Below are 13460 nucleotides of genomic sequence, written 5' to 3' on the forward strand. Positions count from 1 at the left end.
GAATGCATGTGTCAGCCAGGAGAGCTCCCCCATGACCACCTCGACAGGCCTGAGCAAGCAGCTGCTGTCAGCCCCACCACAGGGGAATAAACAGGAACAGACCTCCTGGGCCGTTATTCAGGGGCAGGAAGTCCCCCTAAGCACTGCTCTAGGATCAGCTTTCCCCATTCCAGTCCCAGCATTGACTATATGACACTGGTCTGTGACAAGGGCTTTTGCACTACAGCCAGGGTATTAGGGAGATATTAGCATATTATACTTCCGGCCCGGATATCTTCAGCGCTCCAAGCCTGGCTAAGAGGATATTCAATTGACTAAAGAATGCACAACACTTGTGATGGTCAAACAAGAATGTGGGAGTGGCTGATTAGCTAAGTATATCCAACTTTAGCCCACACCACCGCAGCTTGCTAACCCACAGTCCATATCAGACAATAGTGGAGATGGGATTTTGAAGGCCGATTCATTGATAAAGATGTGAGATGTTATTTTGTTGCAGACACAAGAAGAAAAACGTGTGTATTAACTGCTGAAATTCAAGGGACACATCACTGACATTGACTAAAGTTTCAGGCAATCACAGGTCTGCTTTGTGGTGAGGTTCTGAAATAACAGCGACAGCAGTAGGGACACAGAAGTTACCCAAACTTAAGCATTACATACTAGTGTGGCTGCAAATAAACCAAACAGGACATGAAAGCTCTCTAAACAATAAACATGGATGAGTTTACAAACAACACATTGACTGAGCTGACAAGGAGGTGGAAGTAGATGCTAGTTTCTCAGCATTACAGGTGACATGACAAGCTGACAAGGATGCAGCTGAAGAACTAGGCTAGGCCTAATTGATGGTTTTAAAGAGAATACGTTTGAGTACTGTGTAAGGGTTGAAATCTGTCAAGACAGCAGTGGATGTATTGCACTGCATGGCGAAAACGATGATTCAGTCTCGCCTACGCACCACCCTAGTAGAAAGCGCCCCAGATTAAGGCCAAATTATATAACTTCGTCACTCATTTGTGTTTAGACTTTCACAGCTGTCTATTGCACTATGCAGATTCGCCTCGTTTTCTGCATCATAAATATATCTACCGAGCGTAGTGTGTAGTTTGCTAGTTAGGACAGTGAACTAGAATTCGTTGTGCAACAAAAGTGGCATGTAATGATGATTGTTGAAAACAAACATGGGCAACCCTCAAAACATTCAACGCTGGCTAGCTAGCTACATTTGCTACCTAGCGATGTTTACTGTACTATGATTGCTGATGCAGACTGTATAACTTGCTCAGTTAGCTAGCTGGCTAACGTTAGTTAGCTAGTTACCTACCCATGGTTTGTGCAGGATGCCCAAAAGCCAAACTATTCTTGAATGAGAAATATTCAATGGCTACAATATCAAATTGTTTGCGAGTAAGGGAAAGCTACAACTGGAAAGTCCAACCTAACTACCTAGCCAGTTTTGTGTTTGAAAACTGTCACATTCAATCGATTCTATTTCTTGCGCAAACATTGCAATGTATGTTTCTAGACGCCTACCTTGGTATGGTAATACATTTCGTGTTGATATTCTGTGTCGTGATGGCTTTTTCCAATTCATCCAGTTGCCCTGTTTTCTTCAACTTCTTCACCAGGCTTTTCACAGCTTTTTCACACCATTTCTCCTCCTGTCCGTTCTGTTCGCCTTTTTTCCAACCCAAAAGCCTTTTCACAATGGGGGGAGTAAAAGGCAAAATTGACATCTTGAGGTCAGTAAAGTCCTTCCAGTACTGTGGTCCTTGGTTTCGCAAGATACAGATGTAAATATGTTGTAAAACTATCCAAAGGACAAAATGAAGTGGTCGCTTGAACAACGACTTAGTTAAATGCACACATAGGCTGCACAGCCAAAGTTGATGTGTAGCTAGCAGTGTTAGTGCAGCCAGACCAGCTCTGTCTCAGCGACTACCGCACACTATTCACATCACTAACACTCCGCCGCGAAACCTAGTTCGCTCTAGTCCATTCTAAATGCATTCTCCATCCTCGCCTAAATTAAAGCCGTAGGTGAAAACATGGGTCATTTTGGACTAAGGATTTTGAATAAAAAAATATGTAATATGGCCTCCTACGCGTTGGTATACGTGTGATTATCAACGAAGTTTGGCCAAATTCATAGTCATCCGCCGTCGTAGGCTCTGTCTGAAGTCGACTAAAAAGTCTGCTTCAAATGCAAACGCAGGACGACTACCCTCCGTAGACTCCCCACTCAGACTGCCAAGTAGATCTGTGAAGCCCATAGGCTGCAGCTGACCAAAATGTGCTGCATCTGCATTGCATGGGCCCTGCCTTTCGCCCGGCCCCCCGCCCCACCGGCCTGGTCCATGGTCCCGGCCCATACCAATTGCCAACAGTTGTGATAAAAACTCCACATAACGCTTAGGGCCTGATCAATGATGTAACATTCCACAATGCATGCAGCACCATCACGTAATAAAACACAGAGGCCTATAGAAGATCACTAGGTTCCTTTCATCAATGAGAACTGACATTGAACACAACAACCTTATGCATATTGCATAAAGTGTGTAATCTCTGCTCATTATTAGAAACAAATAACATAAACAATATTTCAGTCCAGAAGTCAGGAGAGGCTTTGCTCTTGTCTAAGCATTTGGGAAACTTTTTAAAGGGGTCCACTCCCAATGTGTTCCAGATTATTGGACAGAATCCACACAACACACCACTGAAGGACCTGTCATACTTTCCTCTCCGTAGAACACAATCTTAAAACTGTGATTGCTACAAGACTGTGGCAATCAAATAAAATTGTATTTGTCACACATGCCGAATACAAAAGGTGTAGACTTTTACTGTGAGATGCTTACTTACAAGCCCTTTCCCAACAATGCAAAGTTAAACAGTAAGAAACATGTGCAAAAAAGGAAATAGTAAAATAATAAAATAACAGTAATGAAACTATATACAAGGAGTACCAGTACCCAGTCAATGTGCAGGGATACGGGGTAGTTCAGGTAATAATGATGCTATAAGGAGTACCCGTACCGAGTCAATGTGCAGGGATACGGGGTAGTTCAGGTAATAACGAGGCTATATACAAGGAGTACCCGTACCGAGTCAATGTGCAGGGATACGGGGTAGTTGAGGTAATAACGAGGCTATATACAAGGAGTACCAGTACCGAGTCAATGTGCAGGGATACGGGGTAGTTCAGGTAATAATGAGGCTATAAGGAGTACCCGTACCGAGTCAATGTGCAGGGATACGGGGTAGTTCAGGTAATAATGAGGCTATAAGGAGTACCCATACCCAGTCAATGTGCAGGGATACGGGGTAGTTCAGGTAATAATGAGGCTATATACAAGGAGTACCAGTACCGAGTCAATGTGCAGGGATACGGGGTAGTTGAGGTAATAACGAGGCTATATACAAGGAGTACCAGTACCCAGTCAATGTGCAGGGATACGGGGTAGTTGAGGTAATAATGAGGCTATAAGGAGTACCAGTACTGAGTCAATGTGCAGGGATACCAGGTAGTTGAGGTAATAATGAGGCTATAAGGAGTACCAGTACTGAGTCAATGTGCAGGGATACGGGGTAGTTGAGGTAATAACGAGGCTATATACAAGGAGTACCAGTACCCAGTCAATGTGCAGGGATACGGGGTAGTTGAGGTAATAATGAGGCTATATACAAGGAGTACCAGTACCCAGTCAATGTGCAGGGATACAGGGTAGTTGAGGTAATAATGAGGCTATAAGGAGTACCAGTACTGAGTCAATGTGGAGGGGTACCAGGTTGTGGAGGTAATAACAAGGCTATATACAAGGAGTACCAGTACCGAGTCAATGTGCAGGGGTATGAGGTAGTTGAGGTAATAACGAGACTATATACAATGAGTACCAGTACTGAGTCAATGTGCAGGGATACCAGGTAGTTGAGGTAATAACGAGACTATAAGGAGTACCAGTACTGAGTTAATGTGCAGGGGTACCAGGTAGTTGTGGTAATAACGAGACTATAAGGAGTACCAGTACTGAGTTAATGTGCAGGGGTACCAGGTAGTTGTGGTAATAACGAGACTATAAGGAGTACCCGTACTGAGTTAATGTGCAGGGGTACCAGGTAGTTGTGGTAATAACGAGACTATAAGGAGTACCAGTACTGAGTTAATGTGCAGGGGCACGAGGTAGTGGAGGTGATTGAAGTAATATGTACAGTACATGTAGATGGGGTAACAGTGACTTGGCAATCAGTATAAATATCGGTGTGTGTGTGTATGTGTGAGTGTGCGGGTATAGTCCAGTGAGTGTGCAGAGAGTCGGTGAAAATAAAAAGAGGGTCAATGTAAATAGTCAGGGTAGATAAATGATTAACTGTTCAGCAGTCTTATGGATTGGGAGTAAAAGCTGTTCAGGAGCCTTTTGGTTCCAGACTTGGCGCACCGGTACCGCTTGCCATGCAGTAACGGGGGGTAGAGAGATAGGAGAATAGTTCTGTAGTGTAGGTCTATAGTATAGTGTTGTTATTGTGGGGGTGTGTAGAGAGAGGAGAGTAGGTCTATATTATAGTGTTGTTATTGTGGGGGGGTGTAGAGAGAGGAGAGTAGGTCTATAGTATAGTGTTGTTATTGTGGGGGGTGGGGGGGTGTAGAGAGAGGAGAGTAGGTCTATAGTATAGTGTTGTTATTGTGGGGGGTGGGGGGGTGTAGAGAGAGGAGAGTAAGTCTATAGTATAGTGTTGTTATTGTGGGGGGTGGGGGGGTGTAGAGAGAGGAGAGTAGGTCTATAGTATAGTGTTGTTATTGTGGGGGGGGGTGTAGAGAGAGGAGAGTAGGTCTATAGTATAGTGTTGTTATTGTGGGGGGGTGGGGGGTGTAGAGAGAGGAGAGTAGGTCTATAGTATAGTGTTGTTATTGTGGGGGGTGTAGAGAGAGGAGAGTAGGTCTATAGTATAGTGTTGTTATTGTGGGGGGTGGGGGGTGTAGAGAGAGGAGAGTAGGTCTATAGTATAGTGTTGTTATTGTGGGGGGGGGGGTGTAGAGAGAGGAGAGTAGGTCTATAGTATAGTGTTGTTATTGTGGGGGGGTGGGGGGTGTAGAGAGAGGAGAGTAGGTCTATAGTATAGTGTTGTTATTGTGGGGGGGTGTAGAGAGAGGAGAGTAGGTCTATAGTATAGTGTTGTTATTGTGGGGGGGGGTGTAGAGAGAGGAGAGTAGGTCTATAGTATAGTGTTGTTATTGTTGGGGGGTGTAGAGAGAGGAGAGTAGGTCTATAGTATAGTGTTGTTATTGTGGGGGGGTGTAGAGAGAGGAGAGTAGGTCTATAGTATAGTGTTGTTATTGTGGGGGGTGGGGGGGTGTAGAGAGAGGAGAGTAGGTCTATAGTATAGTGTTGTTATTGTGGGGGGGTGTAGAGAGAGGAGAGTAGGTCTATAGTATAGTGTTGTTATTGTGGGAGTGTAGAGAGAGGAGAGTAGGTCTATAGTGTTGATATTGTGGGGGGGTGTAGAGAGAGGAGAGTAGGTCTATAGTATAGTGTTGTTATTGTGGGGGGGTGTAGAGAGAGGAGAGTAGGTCTATAGTATAGTGTTGTTATTGTTGGGGGGGTGGGGGGGTGTAGAGAGAGGAGAGTAGGTCTATAGTATAGTGTTGTTATTGTGGGGGGTGGGGGGGGTGTAGAGAGAGGAGAGTAGGTCTATAGTATAGTGTTGTTATTGTGGGGGGTGGGGGGGGTGTAGAGAGAGGAGAGTAGGTCTATAGTATAGTGTTGTTATTGTTGGGGGGGTGTAGAGAGAGGAGAGTAGGTCTATAGTATAGTGTTGTTATTGTGGGGGGGTGTAGAGAGAGGAGAGTAGGTCTATAGTATAGTGTTGTTATTGTGGGGGGGTGTAGAGAGAGGAGAGTAGGTCTATAGTATAGTGTTGTTATTGTGGGAGTGTAGAGAGAGGAGAGTAGGTCTATAGTATAGTGTTGTTATTGTGGGGGGGTGTAGAGAGAGGAGAGTAGGTCTATAGTATAGTGTTGTTATTGTGGGGGGGGGGTGTAGAGAGAGGAGAGTAGGTCTATAGTATAGTGTTGTTATTGTGGGGAGGGGGTGTAGAGAGAGGAGAGTAGGTCTATAGTATAGTGTTGTTATTGTGGGGGGTGTAGAGAGAGGAGAGTAGGTCTATAGTATAGTGTTGTTATTGTGGGGGGTGGGGGGGTGTAGAGAGAGGAGAGTAGGTCTATAGTATAGGGTTGTTATTGTGGGGGGTGGGGGGGGGGGGTGTAGAGAGAGGAGAGTAGGTCTATAGTATAGTGTTGTTATTGTGGGGGGTGGGGGGTGTAGAGAGAGGAGAGTAGGTGTATAGTATATTGTTGTTATTGTGGGGGGGGTGTAGAGAGAGGAGAGTAGGTCTATAGTATAGTGTTGTTATTGTGGGGGGGTGGGGGGGGTAGAGAGAGGAGAGTAGGTCTATAGTATAGTGTTGTTATTGTGGGGGGGTGTAGAGAGAGGAGAGTAGGTCTATAGTATAGTGTTGTTATTGTGGGGGTGTAGAGAGAGGAGAGTAGGTCTATAGTATAGTGTTGTTATTGTGGGGGGGTGTAGAGAGAGGAGAGTAGGTCTATACTATAGTGTTGTTATTGTGGGGGGGTGTAGAGAGAGGAGAGTAGGTCTATAGTGTTGATATTGTGGGGGGGTGTAGAGAGAGGAGAGTAGGTCTATAGTATAGTGTTGTTATTGTGGGAGTGTAGAGAGAGGAGAGTAGGTCTATAGTGTTGATATTGTGGGGGGGTGTAGAGAGAGGAGAGTAGGTCTATAGTATAGTGTTGTTATTGTGGGGGGGGTGTAGAGAGAAGAGAGTAGGTCTATAGTATAGTGTTGTTATTGTGGGAGTGTAGAGAGAGGAGAGTAGGTCTATAGTGTTGATATTGTGGGGGGGTGTAGAGAGAGGAGAGTAGGTCTATAGTATAGTGTTGTTATTGTGGGGGGGTGTAGAGAGAGGAGAGTAGGTCTATAGTATAGTGTTGTTATTGTTGGGGGGGGGTGGGGGGGTGTAGAGAGAGGAGAGTAGGTCTATAGTATAGTGTTGTTATTGTGGGGGGTGGGGGGTGTAGAGAGAGGAGAGTAGGTCTATAGTATAGTGTTGTTATTGTGGGGGGGTGTAGAGAGAGGAGAGTAGGTCTATAGTATAGTGTTGTTATTGTGGGGGGTGTAGAGAGAGGAGAGTAGGTCTATAGTATAGTGTTGTTATTGTGGGGGGGTGTAGAGAGAGGAGAGTAGGTCTATAGTATAGTGTTGTTATTGTGGGGGGGTGTAGAGAGAGGAGAGTAGGTCTATAGTATAGTGTTGTTATTGTTGGGGGGGTGGGGGGGTGTAGAGAGAGGAGAGTAGGTCTATAGTAGAGTGTTGTTATTGTGGGGGGGTGTAGAGAGAGGAGAGTAGGTCTATAGTAGAGTGTTGTTATTGTGGGGGGGTGTAGAGAGAGGAGAGTAGGTCTATAGCATAGTGTTGTTATTGTTGGGGGGGGTGGGGGGGTGTAGAGAGAGGAGAGTAGGTCTATAGTATAGTGTTGTTATTGTGGGGGGTGGGGGGGTGTAGAGAGAGGAGAGTAGGTCTACAGTATAGTGTTGTTATTGTGGGGGGTGGGGGGGTGTAGAGAGAGGAGAGTAGGTCTATAGCATAGTGTTGTTATTGTTGGGGGGGGTGGGGGGGTGTAGAGAGAGGAGAGTAGGTCTATAGTATAGTGTTGTTATTGTGGGGGGTGGGGGGTGTAGAGAGAGGAGAGTAGGTCTATAGTATAGTGTTGTTATTGTGGGGGGGTGTAGAGAGAGGAGAGTAGGTCTATAGTATAGTGTTGTTATTGTGGGAGTGTAGAGAGAGGAGAGTAGGTCTATAGTGTTGATATTGTGGGGGGGTGTAGAGAGAGGAGAGTAGGTCTATAGTATAGTGTTGTTATTGTGGAGGGGTGTAGAGAGAGGAGAGTAGGTCTATAGTATAGTGTTGTTATTGTTGGGGGGTGTAGAGAGAGGAGAGTACGTCTATAGTATAGTGTTGTTATTGTGGGGGTTGGGGGGGGGGTGTAGAGAGAGGAGAGTAGGTCTATAGTATAGTGTTGTTATTGTTGGGGGGGGTGTAGAGAGAGGAGAGTAGGTCTATAGTATAGTGTTGTTATTGTGGGAGTGTAGAGAGAGGAGAGTAGGTCTATAGTGTTGATATTGTGGGGGGGTGTAGAGAGAGGAGAGTAGGTCTATAGTATAGTGTTGTTATTGTGGGGGGGGGTGTAGAGAGAGGAGAGTAGGTCTATAGTATAGTGTTGTTATTGTGGGGGGGTGAAGAGAGAGGAGAGTAGGTCTATAGTATAGTGTTGTTATTGTGGGGGGGTGTAGAGAGAGGAGAGTAGGTCTATAGTATAGTGTTGTTATTGTGAGGGGTGGGGGGGGTGTAGAGAGAGGAGAGTAGGTCTATAGTATAGTGTTGTTATTGTGGGGGGGTGGGGGGGTGTAGAGAGAGGAGAGTAGGTCTATAGTAGTGTTGTTATTGTGGGGGGGTGGGGGGGTGTAGAGAGAGGAGAGTAGGTCTATAGTATAGTGTTGTTATTGTGGGGGGGTGTAGAGAGAAGAGAGTAGGTCTATAGTATAGTGTTGTTATTGTGGGGGGTGGGGGGGTGTAGAGAGTGGAGAGTAGGTCTATAGTATAGTGTTGTTATTGTTGGGGGGGGTAGAGAGAGGAGAGTAGGTCTATAGTATAGTGTTGTTATTGTGGGGGGGTGGGGGGTGTAGAGAGAGGAGAGTAGGTCTATAGTATAGTGTTGTTATTGTGGGGGGGTGTAGAGAGAGGAGAGTAGGTCTATAGTATAGTGTTGTTATTGTGGGGGGTGTAGAGAGAGGAGAGTAGGTCTATAGTATAGTGTTGTTATTGTGGGGGTTGGGGGGGGGGGTGTAGAGAGAGGAGAGTAGGTCTATAGTATAGTGTTGTTATTGTGGGGGGTGGGGGGGTGTAGAGAGAGGAGAGTAGGTCTATAGTATAGTGTTGTTATTGTGGGGGGGTGTAGAGAGAGGAGAGTAGGTCTATAGTATAGTGTTGTTATTGTGGGGGGGTGTAGAGAGAGGAGAGTAGGTCTATAGTATAGTGTTGTTATTGTGTTTAGGATAATTGGGGGAGGGGGAGAGGCGGGGATTTACTAGTGTAGACTGAGTATGTAATGCATCACCCTGGTATGGACTTTACAGTAGTATCTCTGCTTTCTCCCAGCCTCCAGCAGTATAATCTCTCCTTTCTCCCATCCTCCAGCAGTTGTTTCTCTCCTGTCTCCCATCCTCCAGCAGTAGTTTCTCTCCTTTCTCCCAGCCTCCAGCAGTAGTATCTCTCCTTTCTCCCAGCCTCCAGCAGTAGTATCTCTCCTTTCTCCCAGCCTCCAACAGTAGTATCTCTCCTTTCTCCCAGCCTCCAGCAGTAGTATCTCTCCTTTCTCCCAGCCTCCAACAGTAGTATCTCTCCTTTCTCCCAGCCTCCAGCAGTAGTTTCTCTCCTTTCTCCCAGCCTCCAGCAGTAGTATCTCTCCTTTCTCCCAGCCTCCAGCAGTAGTATCTCTCCTTTCTCCCAACCTCCAGCAGTAGTATCTCTCCTTTCTCCCAGCCTCCAGTGGTAGTAGTGAAGTGAGTATGTACTTGTTGCTATAAGTAGTGTGGTGAAGGCAGGCATGCACACAACCTGCCCCAGCTTGTCGAGGCCAGGCTAACATAACCTAGCTCAAGCAAGATACATTTAACATTTAATGGGCAGTACTCACTCACACACACACACACACACACACACACACACACACACACACACACACACACACACACACACACACACACACACACACACACACACACACACACACACACACACACACACACACACACACACACACACACACGCACAAGCACACACACCCTCACATGTGAAGGGTGTAGAATAGTCAGAGAGCGGGGTAGCGAGGGTCAGATATACAGTTGAAGTCAGAAGTTTACATACACCTCAGCCAAATACATTTAAACTCCGTTTTTCACAATTCCTGACATTTAATCCCAGTAAGAATTCCCTGTTTTAGGTCAGTTAGGATCACCACTTTATTTTAAGAATGTGAAATGTCAGAATAATAGTATTTGGTGGCATTTCCCTTAAATTGTTTAAATTGGGTCAAACTTTTCGGGTAGCCTTCCACAAGCTTCCCACAATAAGTTGGGTGAATTTTGACCCATTCCTCCTGACAGAGCTGGTGTAACTGAGTCAGGTTTGTAGGCCTCCTTGCTCGCACACACTTTTTAAATTCTGCCCACAAATGTTCTATAGGATTGAGGTCAGGGCTTTGTGATGGCCACTCCAATACCTTGACTTTTTTGTCCTTAAGCCATTTTGCCACAACTTTGGAAGAAGGCTTGGCGTCATTGTCCATTTAGAAGACCCATTTGCGACCAAGCTTTAACTTCCTGACTGATGTCTTGAGATGTTGCTTCAATATATCCACATAATTTTCCTGCCTCATGATGCCGTCTATTTTGTGAAGTGCACCAGTCCCTCCTGCAGCAAAGTACCCCAAAACATGATGCTGCCACCCCCTTGCTTCACGGTAGGGATGGTGTTCTTCGGCTTGCAAGCATCCCCCTTTTTCCTCCAAACATAATGATGGTCATTATGGCCAAACAGTTCTATTTTTGTTTCATCAGACCAGAGGACATTTCTCCAAAAAGTACAATCTTTGTCCCCATGTGCAGTTGCAAACCGTAGTCTGGCTTTTTTATGGCGGTTTTGGTTGCAGTGGCTTCTTCCTTGCTGAGCGGCCTTTCAGGTTATGTCGATATAGGACTTGTTTTACTGTGGATATAGATACTTTTGTACCTGTTTCCTCCAGCATCTTCACAAGGTTCTTTGCTGTTGTTCTGGGATTGATTTGCACTTTTCGCACCAAAGTACGTTCATCTCTAGGAGAAAGAACACGTCCCCTTCCTGAGTGGTATGACAGCTGCGTGGTCCCATGGTGTTAATACTTGCGTACTGTTGTTTGTACAGATGAATGTGGTACCTTCAGGCATTTGGAAATTGCTCCCAAGGATGAACCAGACTTGTGGAGGTCTACAATGTTTTTTCTGAGGTCTTGGCTGATTTCATTTGATTTTCCCATGATGTCAAGCAAAGAGGCACTGAGTTTGAAGGTAGGCCTTGAAATACATCCACAGGTACCACTCCAATTGACTCAAACTATGTGAATTAGCCTATCAGACGCTTCTAAAGCCATGACATCATTTTCTGGAATTTTCCAAGCTGTTTAAAGGCACAGTCAACTTTGTGTATGTAAACTTCTGACCCACTGGAATTGTGATACAGTGAATTATAAGAGAAATAATCTGCCTGTAAACAATTGCTGGAAATATTACATTGTACATTATTCTACATTGTAGAATAATAGTGAAGACATCAAAACTATGAAATGACACATATGGAATCATAAAGTAAGCAAAAAAGTGTTAAACAAATCAAATTCTATTTAATATTTTAGATTCTTCAAAGTGGCCAGCCTTTGCCTTGATGACAGCTTTGCACACTCTTGGCATTCCCTCAACAAGCTTCATGAGGAATGCTTTTCCAACAGTCTCGAAGGAGTTCCCACATATGCTGAGCACTTGTTGGCTGCTTTTTCTTCACTCTGCACTCCAACTCATCCCAAACCATCTCAATTGGGTTGAGGTCGGGTGATTATGGAGACCAGGTCATCTGATGCATCACCCCATTACTCTCCTTCTTGGTAAAATAGCCCTTACACAGCATGGAGGTGTGTTGGGTCATTGTCCTGTTGAAAAACAAATGATAGTCCCACTAAGCGGCAAACCAGATGGGATGGCATATCGCTGCAGAATGCTGTGGTAGCCATGCTGGTTAACTGTGACATAAATCATGCTGGTTAACTGTGACTTAAATTCTAAATAAATCACTGACACTGTCACCAGCAAAGCACCACCACACCATCACACCTCCTCCTCCATACTTCATGGTGGGAACCACACATGTGGAGATCACCTACTCTGTGTCTCACAAAGACACGGCGGTTGGAACCAGAACTCGCAAATTTGGGCTCTTCAGACCAAACGACAGATTTCCACTGGTCTAATGTCCATTGCTCGTGTTTCTTGGTCCAAGCAAGTCTCTTCTTCTTATTGGTGTCCTTTAGTAGTGGTTTCTTTGCAGCAATTTGTCCATGAAGGCCTGATTCACGCAGTCTCCTCTGAATAGTTGATTTTGATATGGGTCTGTTACTTGAACTCTGTCAAGCATTTATTTGGGCTGCAATTTCTGAGGCTGGTAACTCTAATGAACTTATCCTCAGAACTTATCCTCTGGAGCGGGACTCTCACCTGGAAGCTTATAAGAAATCCCGCTATGCCCGCCAACGAACCATAAAACAGGCAAAGTGTGAATTCAGGACTAAGATCGAATCGTACTACACCGGCTCCGATGCTCGTCGGATGTGGCAAGGCTTGGAAACTATTACAGACTACAAAGGGAAGCACAGCCAAGAGCTGCCCAGTGACACAAGCCTACTAGACGAGCTAAATAACTTCTATGCTCGCTTCGAGGCAAGTAACACTGAAAGAAGCATGAGAGCATCAGCTGTTCTGTACGACTGTGTGATCACCCTCTCCGCAGTTAATGTGAGTAAGACCATTAAACAGGTCAACATTCACAAGGCCTCTGCATGTGCTGACCAACTGGCAAGTGTCTTCACTGACATTTTCAACCTCTCCCTGTCTGAGTCTCTAATACCAACATGTTTCAAGCAGACCACCATAGTCCCTGTGCCCAAGAACACTAAGGTAACCTGCCTAAATGACTACCGACCCGTAGCACTCACATCTGTAGCCATAAAATGCTTTGAAAGGCTGGTCATGGCTCACATCAACACCATTATCCCAGAAACCCTAGGCCCACTCCAATTTGCATACCACACCAACAGAGCACCAAGTCTAGGTCCAAGAGGCTTCTAAACAGCTTCTACCCCCAAGCCATAAGACTCCTGAACAGCTAATAAAATGGCTACCCAGACTATTTGCATTGCCCCCCCCCCCACCTCACTGCTGCTACTCTCTGTTATTATCCATGCATAGCCACTTTAATAACCCTACCTACATGTACATAATTACCTAAATTACCTTGACACCGGTGCCCCCCCCCCCCCCCCCCCGCACATTGACACATTGACTCTGTACCGGTACCCCTGTATATAGCCTCCACATTGACTCTGTACCGGTACCCATGTATATAGCCTCCACATTGACTCTGTACCGGTACCCCTGTATATAGCCTCCACATTGACTCTGTACCGGTACCCCTGTATATAGCCTCCACATTGACTCTGTACCGGTACCCCTGTATATAGCCTCCACATTGACTCTGTACCGGTACCCCTGTATATAGCCTCCACATTGACTCTGTACCGGT

At 45.5% G+C, this 13460-nt stretch overlaps 1 protein-coding gene across 1 annotated transcript in view; it reads right to left on the reverse strand.

The window, feature by feature from the left end:
• LOC106593212 (SMAD family member 3) overlaps positions 1–2192 on the reverse strand; it is a 101807-nt gene extending 99615 nt beyond the window's left edge. The window contains exon 1 of the mRNA XM_045689586.2: positions 1537–2192. Coding sequence (XP_045545542.1) covers positions 1537–1739 — 203 coding nt within the window. The 5' untranslated portion in view covers positions 1740–2192. The remainder of the gene's footprint in view (positions 1–1536) is intronic.
• Positions 2193–13460: the final 11268 nt, after the last annotated feature.

This window comes from Salmo salar, chromosome 11 (assembly GCF_965601325.2).
Source record: "Salmo salar chromosome 11, fSalSal1, whole genome shotgun sequence".
In the NCBI taxonomy this organism is placed as follows: domain Eukaryota; kingdom Metazoa; phylum Chordata; class Actinopteri; order Salmoniformes; family Salmonidae; genus Salmo; species Salmo salar.